General features: G+C 37.1%; 1 protein-coding gene across 4 annotated transcripts in view; it reads left to right on the plus strand.

Annotated features, from left to right (window-relative positions):
- The window catches only part of LOC120537348 (lisH domain-containing protein ARMC9), a 167,161-nt gene that overhangs the window by 25,147 nt on the left and 121,864 nt on the right, over positions 1 to 20,150 (plus strand). For all 4 annotated transcript variants that reach the window (XM_039766253.1, XM_039766261.1, XM_039766236.1 and 1 more), the window contains exon 9: positions 986 to 1,084. In XM_039766253.1, coding sequence (XP_039622187.1) covers positions 986 to 1,084 — 99 coding nt within the window. The remainder of the gene's footprint in view (positions 1 to 985; positions 1,085 to 20,150) is intronic.

Raw genomic sequence — 20,150 nt, forward strand, 5'->3', positions numbered from 1 at the left:
TTGTGTTCTATAATCACGTGAGTTATGTGAGAATGGATAATTAATGCAGACTATACCCAAGTATGGTTATGTAGAACATGTTATGAATTCACTCAAGTATTATGTTGTAGAACCTCTCTGACATCAGATGCAATTTAGATTTTATCAGTATTTTGCCTTTGGATTACATACATCATAATGATACATATATGCTATAATTTGTCTGTGTATATTATACTGGAAGATATGCAGAATCTTATTGTGCAGCATGTAACCCAAAGTAGGATTCAGACTTAGAATGTGTATATAATGTGTATATGCACATTCAATCATGGCAATCAACTTTTGCTCCCATATCTAAATATTATTGATAGCACCAGACACATACATGCCACACAGATTTTATTTCTCTGTTGGGCACGGTATCCTTGCTGATTCTTTTTCTTATCACAAGAAAAGCAAAGCATGTCTGTGGTTAGATTTCTGAGATAATGTAATCACAATTATGAAAAAAAAACAAATTTGTATTGGTAGGAATATTACAGAGGGGAGAAGTTAATTTATTTCAAAAGAACACTGGTAAGGTTCCTCATAGTACTTCTGTGCAGGTTGGTGTACTGATTCATCATTTGATTGATGTTTTTGGAACTTCAAAGACCATAAAACAAGTACTTTAAAATTAGCCCACAATGCTGGTGGTGTTTGAGTGTTCTGTAGAAATTATCCAAGACACAATGAAAAGCAATTGGATTTCTGTAGGTATCCATGGCACTTCTATGGGCCCAACTGTATGTGTTGTCTGGTTTACTCTGTTTTTACTTATAGGCAACAGGAGGTTGGGTAGGGATGTTAGCACTGCTCCATTACATACTCTGTATTTTAATTTTAAATACTGAATGTTAAATTCAAAATAAACTGATATTTCTTCCTATATGAGAAAGTTGTTAACTGATCTCTGTTTCAGACATGTTCGTTTTTTTTTTTTTTGTTTTTTTTTCCTTTTCAGATCACACCTGAGTACCTACAGTCTGTTTGTGTCCGCCTTTTCAGCAACCAAATGAGACAAAGTGTGGCACAGAGCATTGATTTCACAAGGCCTGGAACTGTAAGTGGAAATTAGTTTGTCTATTGAGGACTGTCTTCCAGGGTTTTACAGCTTTCAAATTAATGTTCAGTTTACTCAGAAAACATGGCTCAAAATATGTAATAGGGTTTGTCAAACATTTTCTTGCTTCTGAGTTGTAAACTTCACTTTTATCATGTAGTAGCATACCTAAATATAGTGGAATTTGACCTTAGTATGTCCCTGTCATTTAAACCTAACAAGGTTTTCCAGTGGTTTGGGAGGGGGATTTAGAAAATGTATTATTTTTATTGTTCTATAGTATAATTCAAAATTAAAATAATATATGGGGTGGTTTGCTTTATAGAAAGTCTACTAATTATATAAAATATCACCTGTTGAGTTCAGTTAGCGTAAAGTAGCACCTTTCACAGACTTTGAGTGTGAATGAAGTGACTGCATAAAAACTTTCAGTGTGTGTTTGTGTAATAAAGCAAAGAATTTATTCACTGTGTCTGAATATTGAAGGAAATTAATATTGCTTAAAAAGGAAAACAATGTACTGTGTCTTTGGTCGTCTTGTGCTGTAGGATCTTGAGCACATTTAGGTGTACAAAGAGGAACCATGAAAAAATAAAGCTACAAATACATTTCACTTGTCATATATTCACATGATAATTGCTAAAATCAGAGTTTATTTATACATTTATTTATTTTATTTATTTATATATATATATATATATATATACACACACACACACATACTAGGGAACTCGGGCAGGCGCTACGCGCTAGCTACTTCGTGGATCAGCAAGCGGATGTACAATTTAAACAGATTGTTATTTTCATGGGAATTGTTACATATCCATAATAGAACTAACTATTTTAGATTACTGCGAGTAATTACCCATAGTTTAAAAATAGTAAAACGTAATAAATTGAAAGAAAATTAGGTTTCATTTTGCATTAGAGGTATTCATTGTGTTCTACATTTTCATTTTGTTTGGCTTTGAAATTAATAGGCAAATAGTTTTTAAACTTACAATTTTACTGTAAAACTTCAGTAAAAACTATTTTTTTAATTTACTTTTCGTCAATATCACATTGAATTTTGATTCAGTGTTTGGACTTGCATCATGACAATGCAACGTATAACTACCCATGAGTGAATATTTTCTCTTTCTCTCCAATAAATAAAATGACTTTTTCAAATGTTTGTCCCTGTGATTTGTGAATTGTCACAGCAAAAGCTATTCTAATGGGAAACTGTAAATGTTTTAATACAAATGGCATATTAAGATCTCCTTTGGTGTCTGTTATCCGTGGAAGATGTACTACATTACATTCTTGACGCCTGTTAAAATTTTACATGTCGGAATTGTTCGACCAATTTTGAAAACAACTAATCTTGTCCTATTGCATAGCCCATCACTCAGACATAAATTATGCAATAACATGACCATACATCCTTCTTTCAACAGTAATTTGGCTGGTGGAGGACGGTTAACGGTTGTAGATTTTCTACGGGATATTGTAAGTTGATGTTTTCATCTTCCGCATCCTCCCCTCCAGCTGTTTCAGCATAGTCTATTGATACACATTTAACCAATTTGCCGTGTAACCGATCGTCAATTTTCACATTAATTCGTTTGACTTAATTGTTTCTCGGTGCTCATTTCTTCTGTTGATAACCCTTTAGGATAAAATTCTTCAATAAGATTTGGACATAATAAGTCTTCTTTTATTGGGAACTTAGCTCTTATAAATTTTTGTGTTTTCCTCTCTAAGAGTGCAGGAACTTTGTCTGACAAAAGTATTCACACGAATGAGAGGTGAGAGGACCGTGGGCTTGGTTGAAAATGGTTGAGAGGAGGGCTGGACTTGAAAAAATCTCTTGGCAATAGTCTTGTCTCAAGATTTTCTTTTATAGTAGAGATATGTATAAACTGCTCAAAAAATTTTAAAGGAACACTTTGAAAACACATCAGATCTCAATGGGGAAAAAAATCATGCTGGATTTCTATACTTATGTGGACTGGGTAATGTGTTAGGAACGAAAGGATGCCATATCGTTTGATGGAAATTTAAAATTCTCAACCTACAGAGGGCTGAATTCAAAGACACCCCGAAAATCAAAGTCAAAAAATGATGTGGCTGGCTAGTCCATTTTGCAGATATTTTATTGCAGGAGATCAAAATCGTACTCAGTAGTTTGTATGGCCCCTACATGCTTGTATGCATGTCTGATAACGTTGAGATGTGCTCCTAATGAGACAGATCGTGACCTGTGGGATCTTCTCCCAGATCTGGACCAGGGCATCACTGAGCTCTTGGACAGTCTGAGGTGCAACCTGGCAGTGTCGGGATGGACCAAAACATAATGTCCCAGAGGATTTCTATTGGATTTAGGTAAGGCAAGCGTGGGGGCTAATCAATGGTATCAGTTCTTTCATCCTCCAGGAACTGCCTGCATACTCTCGCCACATGAGGCTGGGCATCGTCGTTCAGTAGGAGGAACCCAGGACCCACTGCACCAGCATAGGGTTTGACAGTAGGCTCAAGGAATTCATCCAGATACCTATATTTTATCTATACTAATAAAACGTAAAGCCCTCACTGACTGACTGACTCACTCACTGACTCATCACTAATTCTCCAACTGGTAGAAAGGTAGAAAGCTGAAATTTGGCAGGCTTATTCCTTACAGCTTACTTACAAAAGTTAAGCAGGTTTCATTTCGAAATTCTTCACGTAACGGTCATAACAGTCGATAACGGTTGACAACGTCCACCATGTTGAACTTTATTTATGGCCCCATCTTCACGAAATTTGGTAGGCGGCTTCCCTGTGCTAACCGAAACCGATGTACTTACTTATTTCGATGGTATGACGCCACTGTCGGCCGCCATATTGAACTTTCCAACGTCACCAATTTTCCAACTTCCCGTGTAGGTAGAGGCTGACCCCATCTTCACGAAATTTGGTAGGTGGCTTCCCTGCGCTAACCAAAACCGATGTACGATTACTTATTTCGGTGGTATGACCCCACTGTCGGCCGCCATATTGAATTTTTCAAACGTCACTAATTCTACAACTTCCCGTGTAGGTAGAAGTCTGAAATTTGGCAGCCCCATTCCTTACAGCTTACTTACAAAAGTTAAGCAGGTTTCATTTCGAAATTCTACGCATAACGGTCAACAACGTCTGCCATATGGAACTTTCTTATTCATGGCCCGATCTTCTCGAAATTTGGTAGGCGGTTTCCCTGCACTAACCGAAACCAATGTACGTACTTATTTCAGTGGTATGATGCCACTGTCGGCCGCCATATTAAACTTTTCAACAGTCTTTGTTACTTATGGGCCCATCTCCAAGAAATTTGGTACACGGGTTCCCAACGCTAACTGAATCCTACTTACGTACATATATACGTCCATAGCCTGCAGCTCGGTCACCGTGTGAGGTGGTGTTGGGTCCCCCATCCCAACGCCTCCCACGTTGTTGGCTGCCTTCCTATATAAGGCCGTTCGTCGCTCCGGTCTCTACATTCCCTTCCTTGCTTCGCCACGGGATTCGCGTCTCCCTACTGATAACTACAGCCTTTTTGTTTAATCCACGGCCTCTCCGCTGTTTTATTGTTTGTTTATTACAATTATAGTTATTGTATAGGTATTTTAGACTTACTTTACATTGCTCAGGTACCCATTTCCTTTATCATTCCAACCCCCATTACCATGTCTATCAAGGTGATCACTATCAATCAAAGAACTGTCACTTACCGAGTGGTTTCCATGCCCGGAGATGGCACCTACCTTTTCCATTTTCTTTGTTAAATATTGCACGGCCATATCGGGCTCACTCTTGATATCCGGAGGAACATTGTGTCTTATGTATTGATTGACTGGGACAGGAGATAATTATACTACACAGGAACACTATAAGAGTGAAATGCTTAAGCCCTTCACCTATGGTTCTGCATGTGAGTTGATGGCTGCCGCTGAATTGTTCGGTTGTTGCTTTCAAGTGTACCGAAATGGCCAAATATTTTACACCTTTCGACAACCGCCAATGCCTCTAAAACATCTTAGATTCACATGTGACGATTTCAGTAGTGGACACTTTGATGTTTATGAATGTTTAAACTCTCAAAAGCTGGATGTGATTTTATCGCTGAAACCGGTTGTGTGCTTACAACGCTTGACAGATGCCGAATGTTACTTCAACACAAGTCCTGCAAATACTAACATAATTGAAACAAACCATGAAACTCAAACCGATTATGACAGCAGCAATCCAAGCTGTGAGATTTGAGACAAGATTACTGTTCACATGGTCAACTGTACGTTGCATGCTCAAGAGTAAGCTCAGCACACAGCTTGGTCATGTTACAACCGGAGGGCCGAACTGACAACATGGTATACAAAGAGATCCTTAACAAATAATTATTAGCATATTTTCCCTCAGTTTAAAAAGGTTTAATTTTCTTCTTAATAAAAATTTTAATGCAGTACTTCACCGCTGCGAAGCACGGGTATTTTGCTAGTGTATATATATGTATATATTCCATCCTTAACATTCTTTTTCCCAATGTACCCCTCATCTCTCCTCTGCATGTGCCCAAACCATCTCCTTCTAGCCTGTTTTCACTTGGTCAACCATCAAGTCGTACCTGTTTTGTTCCTCAAATATATTCACTTTTAATTCACCGTCTCCAAACTTTTCAACATAGCTTGACTCACTACTGCTTTATAGATATTCCTTTTCACTCTTACAGTTTCTCCACTGTCACAAATAACTCTTCTTTCTGTTCTCCATCCAGTCCACCTTGCCTGCACTCTGTTCTTCACCTCTCTGTCGCACTCTTCATTGCTTTGGAGTGTTGAAGCCAAGTATTTAAATTCATCTGCCTTCAACATACCCAAATAATCCATCCATCATCCAACCCGCTATATCCTAACTTCAAAGTCACGGTGGTCTGCTGAAGCCAATCCCAGCCAACACAGAGCACAAGGCAGGAAATTAGCCTCGGGCAGTGAGCCTCCCCTCTCCTCTGAAGACAAAATCTAGTATTCCATTACTTGACTTAAAATCAATAGCAGTAATGGAAATTCTCAGTCAAACAATAATGTGTATTAAAGTCTTTTTTTTTTTTTCCCCTCTCCTCTGAAGACAAAATCTAGTATTCCACTACTTGACACTGTTAATACTGCTCCCCATATATTTGGCTGTATAAGTGAACCAAATCTACCACTCATTTTTCTGGACTGGTAACGAGGTAATAGTGTGAGTTATCTATGTAGTTACAAAAGGTTGATTATTTTTCAAAGAAGTCCCACTATGACTTGAAATTCACCTAGGTGTTCCTACTTTATTACAATACAATACAATACAGTTTATTTTTGTATAGCCCAAAATCACACAGGAAGTGCCGCAATGGGCTTTAACAGGCCCTGCCTTTTGACAGCCCCCCAGCCTTGACTCTCTGAGAAGACAAGGAAAAACTCCCAATAAAACCTTGTAGGGAAAATGGAAGAAACCTCGGGAAAGGCAGTTCAAAGAGAGACCCCTTTCCAGGTAGGTTGGGCGTGCAGTGGGTGTCAAAAGTAGGGGGTCAATACAATGCAATATACAGAACAGAACAATTCCTTAAGACAGCATAATAATAAAAATTTTAGAATTACGGTTTAACAGTAGATGATATGACATAATTAGGTTTGGATATTTTTAGAGTCCTGGAGACCTCATCCATCTAGCTGCATCTCCATTTGGCCATGCCACGGCTGAAACGTTGCTCCGATGAAAGGACCCCTCTTTCCCATGATTCCTGTGATCCTCCATCAGGGATGACTTTACCATAGGCAGGCAAACAACTTGGCAGGTGGGCCGTGGCACCAATGGCCACATTTGGGTACCGAGAAAAGAAACAGAATAGGTGAGGGTTAGTATTCAAATATAATTATCATGTTACTTATGTTATAGTGCTAATGACTAACAACAGAGATGCAGTATGTACAGTTAATCAGCAGCTCTAGTCAGGATATGCTAAACTGAAGTAGTGAGTCTTCAGCCGGGATTTAAAGGCTGAGACCGAGGGGGCATCTCTTATGGAAGCAGGAAGACCATTCCACAGTTTAGGGGCCCTGTAACTAAAAGCTCGACCTCCCACTGTTATTTTATTAATCCTTGGAATCCTAAGCAGACCGGCATCTTGAGATCTTAATGTGCTCAGGTTTGTAAGTCATGATAAGTTCAGACAAGTAAGCGGACCTTGGCCATTTAATGCTTTATATGTTAAAAGGAGGATTTTGAAATCTGCCCTAAACTTAACTGGGAGCCAGTGTAAAGATTTAAGAACTGGGGTTATGTGTTCATATTTTCTTGTTCTTGTAATAATTCTTGCAGCGCATTTTGGATTAACTGGAGGCTGTATAGAGAACAGTTTGAACAGCCAGTGAACACCGCATTGCAGTAGTCAATCCTACTAGAGATAAATGCATGAATTAATTTCTCACAATCCTGTTTATTTAGAAAGCCTTAATTTCCTAATATTTTTAAGATGGAAAAACATGTTTTGGACGACTTTGTAATATGCTTTAAATGACATGCTAGAGTCAAAGATAACTCCTAGATTGCGGGCTGATTCAGTAAAATTAATTGGGATTCCAACTGAGTTAAATGACGACAAAATATTGCTGTGATCAGCGTCATTCCCTCCAACAATTAACATCTCTGTTTTATCTGTATTTAAAGACAAGTAGTTCTCATTCATCCATTCCTTTAATTCACTAACACAACTAATTAAAGACAACATCGGAGAAACTTCATTTGATTTAAATGAAAGGTATAACTGGGTGTCATCTGCATACAAGTGAAAATTAACATTATGTTTCCTAATGAGAGATCCCAGTGGAAGCATGTAAAGTGAAAACAGTAAAGGTCCCAATACTGAGCCCTGGGACACCATATTGAACTTCTGTGTATAATGATGGAGTACTGTCTGCACATTTCTGTACATACTGGAATCGATTTGATAAATAAGAACTGAACCAAGCGAGCACGGGCCTGTAAGCCCAACATCGTTTTCTAGCCTGTGCAGTAAAATAGAATGGTCAATGGTGTCAAATGCTGCACTTAAGTCCAACAACATAATTACAGTGGAATTTCCTTCATCAGAGGATATCAGAATGTCATTTACAACCCGTGTTAGTGCCGTTTCTGTACTATGACCAGTGCGAAAGCCAGACTGGAATTTCTCAAATAAATTGTAATGCGTAAGGTGTGACTGAAGCTGACTGGCGACTACTTTTCTAGTATTTTAGAGAGAAATGGTAAATTTGAAATAGGCCTATAGTTATTTAGTATGTGTGGGTCTAGGTCTGACTTTTTAAGTAAAGGTTTAATGACTGACACTTTTAGTGCATCAGGTATGGTGCCATGCAGTAATGAACTATTGATAATGGTTAAAATAGGCGCTGCAAGAACATCCATTGCACTTTTTACTAGTTTTGTTGGCACTGGATCTAGGGAACAAGTAGTGGGCTTCATTTTAGTAATTAAAGTTAAGACTTCCTGGTGAGTTACAGGATTAAAATTATTAAAGTGCTGAATGCAATGTGACAGGGTCTGCTAAGCTAGTATTTGGTTTGTACTGTGATGCTGAGATCTGGGATCTTATATTTTTAATTTTCTCATTGAAGAAGTTCATAAAGTCTGTACTGCTAATATCTGTTGGTATTTTGCACTGTTGATCTGAATTCCCATTTGTTAATTTAGCCACTGCTCTAAAAAGTACCCTAGGATTTTTATTATTGCTATCTATTAATGTAGAATAGTATTCTGAGCGAGCTTTAAAGAGGGCCTTTTTATATTTATTTACACTCTCTGTCCATGCAATTTGAAAGACATGTAGCTTTGTTGTTCTCCATCTGCTCCAGTTTTCGACACTCTAATTTAAGAGCTCGAGTATTTTCATTAAACCAGGGAGAGTTTCTATGTGCTTTGATCACTTTTGTTTTAGGGAGCCACTGTGTCCAGAGCATCTCTCAAGGTCACATTATAATGTGATGTTAGCTGATCTAAATTGTTTTCCACGTTTACATTTGATGTTAACTGATCTAAATGGTTTTCCACAATTACACTCGACTTACTCAAGGTATCTATAAATTTTGAAGCAGAATTACAATCTAGATGTCGCACTGTCTTTGTTTTAATCTGCGAGTGCTGGCATGGGCAGAACTAAATCAAACGTAATTAAGAAGTGATCGGAAATAACTACATTTAATGGAGTAATATTTAAATTTTGAATTTCAACTTTGTAAGTTATAATTAAATCTAATGTATGGTTATGATTATGAGTTGGACCTTTGACAATCTGACAAAATCCTACTGAATTTAACAAATAAGTAAAACATTTGCTAAAAGTGTCAGTTTCCACATCAATGTGTACATTAAAATCCCCCATCAGAACTACGTGATCATAATTTATAGCCAAATCAGACAGAAGGTTGCTAAATTCAGTCATGAACAATGAATATGGCCCTGGTGGTCTGTAGACTAGCACTATAATTGTGTTGGAATCTGTTTTAATATTTAAAATGAATGCCTCGAAGGATGTAAAGTTGCCTAAATTTTTAGGAGTGATTTGCATTTTGTTACAATGAATTATTCCAAGGCCTCCTCCTCGACCAGAATCTCTAGACTTATGAAGGAACGAGTATCCATCTGGTGACGCCTCAGCTAGGGAACAGTGTCACATTTACTAAGCCAGGTTTCAGTAAGAAGACACAGATCAAATTTTGAACTTAATATAATATCATTTACCAAAACAGCTTTAGTGCCAAGAGAGCGAATGTTCAATAAACAGCATTTAAAACTGCATGGTTCTTTCTGAACTGCTGATATATTTTTTGTTTTAATTTGAATTAAATTTCTATTACAGATGCCCCTGGTGGAGTGTCTGGTTTTATCCCTTGGTCTAATTATACACCTTATTTTTTGGTTATCAATTAATTTATGGTTTGTTTCAAGACTAAATTTACTGGATGCCCCACAACAGGGATTATGGGTAACATCTTCAGGAAAATAACAGGTGGGATAAACAACAGCCTGTGATTTAAGATCACATGACTGCGGCCTGGATGGTGCTCTAATCAGTCAACCAGGCAGTTTTGCTGCCATATTTTGGGATAATACATAAGATCCCCTCCAGTTAGGATGAAGACCATCTCTTCTGAAAAATCCAGGCCTTTATTACTTTCTAATTGTATCTATTGTGTGCTATATCGGTATTAATTGCTTTTTTTATTTTATTAATCTCAGAATTCTGTCACATAACTTCTAAGAATAATGTTAAAATATTGTGTCCACAATTATTTGATCAATGTCATATTTTTCCTGTTTTTAAAGTAGCTGATCATTTCTTTCATATCCAAATGAACATTAGCTATGCTATTTTTCAAAATGTACCTAGTCTTGTATTTCATCTGTAATCAGACTATTTAATAGTACTGTTGGTAGAGACACAGATAGCACAAGTGTTTACTTTAAAACTTCAAAGGTTACTGCTCTGTGTTGCCAGTGATATGTAAAACAATGATCAGAGACAGAGTCCTTATGCAGACAACTGCATTCACATTCTCATACATCCACAAAGTTGCCCCATTTTACATCCAGATGTGGTCTTATACTAGGTTATCACCTTTGTTTGTTCCAAGCAGATATCTTGCTGACACTAGGTGTCAGTTGTCCCTTTGGAAGATATCAGCACTACTCTCATTAGTGCAAGGCACTGACTCATTTCAAGGTCACATTTAAATTGCAAGGATTTTACCCAAGTTTTCTTGTTCTAAATAAATCTTCTGTCATCAGCTTCAGCATTCACAAACTGCACACTCACAAACTTTTTGCATAAGACATACTATCTCTATTGTGCCCAATTTATTGCTTTGTTTGGTTATTACCTATATTACATAGGCCCGATGGGCATAGTCCAAAACACATACAAATATTAATCCTTAAATATAAATTCTCACACCAATTACTAATGGGCTTCTAAAAATATCTAAAACAAAAATGTACCCTTACCATTGTTTTAACATTAGGTGATGGCCATGTTATGCTAATAATAGTTACTAAACTATTCAGTTATCCCAACTGTTATGCAAGTTAAACCTTAAACAATTTTAATTCACAGTAAGCATTCACTATTTCCATTAATAAAAAAAAAAGTTAAGTACAGTGGAACATCGGTTCATGACCATAATTTGTTACAAAACTCTGGTCGTTAACCGATTTGGTCGTGAACCGAAGGGATTTCCCCCATAGGATTGTATGTAAATAAATATATGTTTCAGACCGTACGAACTGTATGTAAATATATTTTTTTTTAAAGATTTTTAAGTACAAATATAGTTAATTATACCATAGTAATGTTCTCCCCAGAAATTTTTTCCAGCCGGGTAGCATGAAAATGTAGCTGGGTGGTGTGGGACGGGGTAATTTGGTGGTTAGTTAATTATTATTAATTATTTTCCAATGCTCAATATGACTTCCTTTTTTAAGGCTTGACACCTGTGCCAGAATATTTTTTATTAAATTTAAGAAGTATCCAATTCAGGATCCTGCAACCCCAAGAAAAATTTTATATAGCAATTGTTATGACATAAACCAAGAGGCACAAGTATTGTCACTGTCGGGAAGAAAAGTGAAAACAATGAAACAAATTAAGCAATATTCTTCAAAGCCAACTTGCATATGCAGAAGGAGTCTTCAGTTAAATATTTATTGTTCCTAGAAAAGGAGCAACCCATTTCGTTACAGTGTTCCAACAGCTTTTCAAACAATGTTGTATGTGGCAACTAATTTTTTGCCAACCAAAACATGAATCTTAAAGCTCCCACAAAGACATCCCTCTGTAAGTTATTTAACACCGATACAGATCTTTCAATTTGACCGATGCTAGTTCTAGTACACGCTTTCCTAAAAGATGTGCGTTTTACTTTTCTCATGGTCCAGCAAGCTTTCTTTTCGAATTCTTATGCATGGCACATTTACCCAAAATAACTCCCTCCTTGGGGGATGGATGTTTGAATAGTTCATGCACAATGAGCACCACATACCACATTCTTTGACCATTAGCCAATCAAAATGTTTAAACCATTGTTTGTTTATGCCGGATAAGCGGTGCTTAGATTTATCAATTGGCAGAGGGTGTGCTGAAGAGATTTCCCCTGATGGACCAGCCTCTGCAATGTCTTTGTCTGAAATTGCCACATGAGGAGTTCACACTGCACCTTCATTAGTTTGTGGCGTCTCTTGTCTGAAACTGAGCAGTGTTGTTTACTGAGCACTTTTTTTTGCTCATGTTGGTAAAACTTTCTTTTTGCTCATGTTGGTAAAACGTTTGGAAAAAATTAAAAGTACCTATGAATAAGACTTTTGAGTGGGAGCCTATTGGATATCCAATGCACACTTGCACTACGGCAGGGCAAGATATGTACAAAAAAGGAATGGCAGATGGGTCACTTTAACAAAGCTACAGAAGCGTATTAGGGCCACGGTGAAGAAAAAAAAAATACGGGCACATTGAAGAAAAAAAAAAAACCATATGTCGAGAATTCTCGACATTTCCACTTTATTCTTGCCGTTTATGTTGAGATTAAAGTCGGCATTTCCACTTTATTCTCATAGTTTATTTTGTTCTTAAAGTAGAATGTCATAAACTAAACTTCATCTTAAATCAATTTTTAATTTACTAGATTTTCTCAAACCCCGTTATAAGGTAGTGTGGTGCATCAAATGCTTTTGTGTTAAGTGTTCCCCGACCGAGTTGTTAATCACTACACGCTTCTTAACTGGACTTCCTCTTGCACTGAGGAGGCACTGGGAGGGATCGCTGCACAGAATACATTCACTTCATGATATTTAGGGCCCATGATTTACTGCGGCCCGCGGAATTTAGGGTTTTGCAGCGGTAAAATGGCACGCCGCGGAATTAACCTAACTGCTGCGGAAAATATCAAATCTGAATGAAATCTCACCATTTGAGGCATATTGATATTCGTATGATTAGTTTTGATTACTTCAAGTTCTTTCTTTAGCTTATTGCATTATTTCATTAATATCTCGTTCGTTGCTACTGAAATCGAACACAATGGAGCTATAGTCCAGTTAAAGAAGCTGTCAGCGTTGCTGCAAAGTACTGATAAACTTAACGAGCTGAGAGCTGAACTTGAATTTGTATCTGTTTACTGCCAGCCAATTATGAACACTCTGACTTCTTTTGAGGCACAGTCATTCATGGCTGTCGATGTTTACAACAAAGTGTCTGACTTACTGTCTTGCCTGAAATTGTCCGACTTTCCAATTGCAACCAGCAGCTGTGAAGTTGCAAAGCACAATACTGATTCTAAACTTGAAGAATGTTTTTTGGGAACCAAACAGCCGGCAGTAGACCTATTCAGATCTGTGAGAATATTTGATCCACGACAGCTACCATTCTTATCGAAGAATTTTGCTGATCATGCACAATCGGTGCCAACAATGATGGCTGCAGCAGATGAATGGCAAGCTTATCTGGACATAGCATCTCATGAAGTAATTCCAGCTGATATCACTGCTTTTTGGCATGCCTTAGAGGACAGACTGCCTCGCTTAGCAGCTCTTGCTAAAGTTTACATTGCGTTGCCGATCTCTTTTGTTGATGTGGAACGTTAGTTCTCAAAATCTGGATCGGTTTTGTCACCACTGCGATATTCTCTGTCACAAGAAAACCTACGAGCTTACAGTGCCGTTTTCTTCAACAATAAATAAGCAATAACTTTAGAAACATTATTCAATTGTTTGTTGAGAATAATATTATGCCTATATATTTTTCAGCATTGTATGCCTAAAGGAAATCTGTGGATTAAAATTTACGGATGTGAACGCTTTGATATACCTATTTGATTAGTATTACAAATAATGATTGATTATTATTAAGGATTAAGAAAAAGAAAAATTGCATTTATTTTGCTTGGGTTTACGAATTAGTCATATGGAGTTCTGGTACTGCATTTGCCGCGCAATTTCTTGCCGCGGTAAATCATGGGCCCTAATGATATTCCTGCTCTCTGAACATTTACAATGCTAAGATACATACTTGATATCATTTTCATGATGAAGTGCATTAAAGCATGTATTCAACATGCACACTAGTGTGGCGGTAGTGCTGCTCCCGCGCAGTAAGAGGTCCCCAGGTGTACGTTCCGTGTAGGGAACTTTATGGCAGGTGTGACGAGGCTCCAAAAAACTGTATGTATGAATGGGATTCGCACAGGTTTAACTTAAATATTGTGTAAATATTGGGTTCGTGATCTGGTGGTTGGAGACCCGAACACAGAATTCAATGAATGTTCTTCTGAGCGGGCTTTCTTTATTGCATGCATGCTGTCTGTATCTGATGTACCAAAACCCCAATTCCTATCCTTCCTTTTTCTTTCTCCACATAACCAATCACCTCACGATAACACAAAGCATTTTATACGCTACATAATTTATGACGGGGTTTGAGAAAATTTAGTAAATTTAAATATTCCTTTTTAGATGAAGTTTAGTTTACGATGTTCTACTTTAATGACAAACTACGAGAATAAAGTCAACATGTCAACTTTAATCTCAAGATAAACGGCGAGAATAAAGTGGAAATGTCAACTTTATTCTCGACATAAGCTTAGCAGCACTACACAGACTGCACTGACGCTGAGAACAAAGACGTCATTTCCTGGCGCACTTTTTCTGATATCTGATAGGCTGGTTCCACGAGTATTTATTTATTTATTTATTTATTTATTTTTAATCAGTCCTTCTCTCACCCGTCCACCTCCACACTGTCTTTGCTTGTGAAGTGCCGCTCCACTCCCGCTATTAATATGTACAGCTTCCTCTCGCCTCGTCTGCCCACCTCTTCATACTCCTTGCTATTGTAATTAAACTGCTCCGCCCCTGCTATTGCCAAGTACACCCCCCTCTCTAAAGCCAACCTTCCCATACTCTTTGCTTGTGAAATACGCTCCGCCTTGTCCCTGCTATTAGCTTTAGCACCTTGCAACTTGCGATTCTACCTCTAAAATATTTGCCCACCCGCCCGCTCGTCCCTTGCCATCTCTGCAGATCATTCGATCTGCGGCTGTCATCTCACAATGTCATGCGAGATGACAGCCGGGCGCTTAACTAAATTAACGCTTAGGAGAGCACTGCATAGAATGCACAGCGTAATAGTAAACTAAATGTAAAAACACTGAATAACACTGAGAAAACCTTACACAACAGAGAAGACTAACAGTGCAAGAGTTCGCGCTGTAGCGATACGAACCGTTCGCTAAAAACACTTTTTTTTTTAAATGAGTTTTAAGCATGGGGAAAAAAATGAACATTTGAAAAATCCATAATTTAATAAACCACCAAGAATAGTAACATTGCAACAATGCACACTACGAACGGATCGCTGTAAACAGAAATGAATTGGAGGTTAAAATGCTCGAATCTGTCTCTTTAAAAAAACAAGCCTAATGCATGCAGCCGTCTCTCTCTCCTCTCTCTCTCTCTCTCGCATGCGCGTCTGTGTGTGTGTTTCTCTCTGTCTCTCTTTCTCTCGTGTGCTTGCGTGTGTGTGTGTGCGTGCGTGCGTGCGTGTGTGTGTGTGTCTCTCTCTCTCTCTCTCGCTGCACAGGGAGAGACTGAACACGTGCGGAAATTATCGGCGTGCACATAGCGAAATGGAAACTGGCTTGTTCGTATACCGAGTCTGGTCGTGAACAGATGCAAAAGTTTGCCGAACTTTTTGGTCGTTAACCAATTTGTACGTGTTCTGAGACGTTCGTGAACAGAGGTTCCACTGTACATGTTTCTTATGTAGAAGTTAATTTGTCTTTTTGTGCTTGCAGGTAATTAACTTTCCTTCTATAACATTCATAACTCCACAATTTAAATCCTATTCAAAAGATGTTGCTGCAGAAAGAGAGAGATTAATGTGTGTCAGAATTACTTTTGTTGTGAGGATTTAATATGATGAACACGTCTTGGAGTCCAATAAACCAAGGCAACAAATATTAATATTTAAAACTCTTGATCCAGGGTGGACAGATGTCATCTACTTTTTGGGACCCACAGTGATCATTTTTTGTGTTGGTGGTTTGCAGTAGAAACCTGTGACCCCTTTAAGTGGAAGTTGAGTACGCTGCAATAGTCCAGTAGTCAATTGGTCAAGGGCCTGGTCCATGGCTTGATCCCCTTTCTGTTGTTGATTATTTCTCCTTGGAGTCGGAACAATTCCTTTGTCTGCAGACCTTTATGACAGCTTAGTCTCCAGATTCAGATTCAAGTGGTGTTATCTCCAATGTGCTAGGAAGAGCAACTTCCAAATGCAGGTGTATGATTTAAAAGTATTGTTCAATATTAGTATTGCAATACTTCATCTGTAATTGTTGAAAGCAGGGCTGGGCAATAAAACAGTGAACATAATTATCGCAAAATAACTTTTCCTTAATAGAAACATAAGACATGGTCAGTAGAAAGTCTATAGAACTGATGTTTTGATAGATAAAACGAATAGCCAATGATAATGACAATAGCACTGAACCAATCATCTGGCAGGAATACCGTTAAAGCCACATCAGGTTATGAGGTTAATGCACACGTGCTAATGTTTTGGTTGCAGCCACTGTGCACACCTGTATGTCAGGAGTAGGAATGAGATAATAGAGAAAATGATGACAGAAATTGTTAGGGAAAACTCAAAAAATCAGCGTTATTGAAAAAGACTCCCCAAGGCTCAAAAGATGAGGGCATACACACATACAAAGAGATCAAAACAAATAAGTCTGTAAATTAATTTATTTGTAAGAAAGTGGAATGACAGGGAATAAGTATTGAACACGCTTACTGAAATTTATTTAATTTATTTTGTTAGTAATGACCGCTTCATGCTGCCTTCTGTATGGAGAAACTAGTTGCATGCATTGCTCAGGTGTAATTTTGGCCCATTCTTCCACACAAACTACAGTATATTCAAATCTTGAAGGTTCTGAGGGCCTCTTCTATGAACTTTGATCTTTAGTTCATTCCATAGTTTTTCAATTGGATTCAAGTTGGGTGATTGACTGGGCCATTCTAGCAGCTTTATTTCTTTCTTTGAAACCAATTGAGAGTTTCCTTGGCTATGTGTTTTGGATCATTGTCTTGCTGAAATGTCAACCTTGTTTCATTTTTACCTTTCTGGTAGATGGCAGCAGATTCTTATCAAGAATGTCCCTGTACAATTTCTCCATTCATCCTTCCTTCAATTATATGAAGTCTACCAGTACCATATGCTGAAAAACAGCTCCACACCATGATGTTTGCACCTCCAAACTTTACCAGACAGATTTCAGCTGTTTTCTTGGCTTTCCATGCCTTTTTGCACCTCCTTTTCTTAAAGTGTTCAATACTTTTTCCCCTGTGTCATACAACTTTTTTACACATAATTTGTGGACATATTTGTTAGATTTCTTTGTATATGTGGATTACTTGGGTTGTTACCGACATCTGGTGAAAATTCCATGTCAATAGCCCCATTAGAAATATATTTACTGAGAAAAACATGACACGTTCAATTCTTATTTTCCCTACTTTGTAGATATTGGCTGATATCAAAAATAATTGTGATAAGATTTTTTTTTCCATATTGCCCAGCCCTAGCTGAAAGTTATTTATGGATTCAAAATTTATATCTCATTAGGTTTTAGGCCTGTTTCTTTGGGAGTACCCCTTGTTCGCAATAACGCTGTCAGTAAAATAGATGGTCATTTTATCCAGTCTCTGCCTGTATCTTTGGTCATTTTGTTTTTAATTATCAAAGTGAGTTCTGAAGATGGTAAGCACAATGTACAAGCATGTTTTTTCTTTTTGTCTCTTATGTTCAAGAAAAAAAAAAAAAAATTTTGGCTGCTGTTGTGGGTTCCACTCAATTAAAAAGCATATCCTCACAATATAACCTTTGCTGCTATGAAAATAGCTCTGTAACCTAAAAATCATTTACGATATCACAGAATCAACTTTACCTCCCTATTTGTCACGTGTCAATTTTATAGGAAATTTGGAGTGAAAGAGTATCAGCCAGTAAAAACTCTGAGACTGACTCCATTAACATAACAATTAGTAAAAGCCAAATGTTATTATTCCCTTCCCCTACAGATAACACAAATGAGTCCAAGGATGGGAAATGACAACAAAAGTAAAGAAAAAAGACAGAGTGGTATGAAGGTTATTAGTTAAAGAGCCATATTCTATGGCGGTTCCTGTAGAAATTGAGAAAATTCGTGCTCATTATTCTAAAGTGCAAGTTTACTTTGTCTCTTTGTTTCCTGTACCCTTTTATGGATGGCAATATAACACCCATGTCTTCCAGAGAATATCTCTGTCAGCATAGCAAACGGGAGTCAAGTGAGAAATCCACAGTCTGATAATTTCTTGATTGGCTTTGGAAATGAGATCAAAATAAACTAAGACAGCCTCTGTGTTCCTTTTTTATAATTACAGAATATTGTTCGAGTATGTGCACAGTTTTCTTTATTTCTGTTTCAGATTCAAAATAATTTACAAAAGAATTTTAAAATTCATTATGTTTAGGGCTAACAGGAGATAATTCATATAAAATATATTTTATCATTTCCCACATAAAGTCTCTTGAATAATTTAAAGGTTATTTAGTTCTTGAAATAAATCTATTAACATCTCTTAACATGTTTAAAAGCTAAAAGTTTCTTCATACATATCCCAGTTTCATTTTTTAAGCAGTTATTTTACTAATCAAATTAACACATACATTTCCTACTTAGGCTTTAGAATTAGGAAATGAAACTAACACTTAAATCAGCTATGTTATGCAAACATTAAATATGAAATAGAATTGAATGCTAAAGTATACAAATTACTTAAAACACAAGGAGTGGATGTGAAAAGAAATCAGTATATCACATTGTATCAAATGCCTTATAATTTAAAATCTATTTGTATTTATATTTAGATTAGAGGTTCTGTTCCTTTTTTCAGTTAAATATTACAGTATTGTAAACAAGTAAAAAATTTTAATATATGAAATGTATCTGTTTAATAACATGGATCTTTTCAACCCATTATGTTCTGCTCAAGCTAGTTGTTATACTTGTTCTCCTAGATTCTCCTTGCATTTTTTCCCAGAGTTTTGGTTCTGTAGAAAAAGCAGTTATTTATACACCTTCTATTGGTACAATTTGTGTCAATATGGAACACTACCTGGACTGGAGGTCAGGGCTTGTCACTAGCTTCCTTGCTATCTTGAAAAATGTGTCCTTTTACTTGAATTTGTAATTCAAAAATTACTAGAAGAACCTTCTTCCATTTAAGTATGGCCAGTACTCAAAAGAAATGGTGGAGTGCACTTACCAAATCTGGAGACTTTCATTGGAACTAATCATATAATTTGCAGTTTAAATTCAGAGCTCTTTTAATTCAAACAGAATCTTTTAATTCAGCAACAAATTTGTCCATTCTGTATTGGCCCCCTGTACAACATCCAGTTATCACTTTTGCCAACAATATTTTCTACTCTTCATGAACCACCAGCCATTACTCTACTCCCACTTGTAAGTATAACTTTCATGTACCATCATCTGACTTTCATTCTCCTTCTGTTATTTGTTGCCAGTCCAACCTGTGTTCCTCTGCACAGCCTATAGACCTACGTAAGAAAGCATTCCTTTAAACTTACACAGACATAAAGAGAACATAACAAAATCTACACAGAAAACATCCAAGCTTGAACGTTACATTTTTCTACTGCTGGGTATCACTGTGCCACCATATAACCTATCCTTAATAGTTCTTAAGTTACCTAACAACTCACATTCAAACAATTTAAAACAATGCTTATATATATAATATATAATATATATTTATTCATATATATATACATACAGTGGAACCTCGGTTCACGAACGTCTCGGTACACATACAACTCGGTTTACGACCAAAAAGTTTGCCAAACTTTTGCCTCGGTTCACGACCACACACTCGGTATACAAACAAGCCAGTTTCCCATCGGTTTGTGTGCGCT

The sequence above is a fragment of the Polypterus senegalus genome, chromosome 1 (genome assembly GCF_016835505.1).
Source record: "Polypterus senegalus isolate Bchr_013 chromosome 1, ASM1683550v1, whole genome shotgun sequence".
Taxonomy (NCBI): domain Eukaryota; kingdom Metazoa; phylum Chordata; class Cladistia; order Polypteriformes; family Polypteridae; genus Polypterus; species Polypterus senegalus.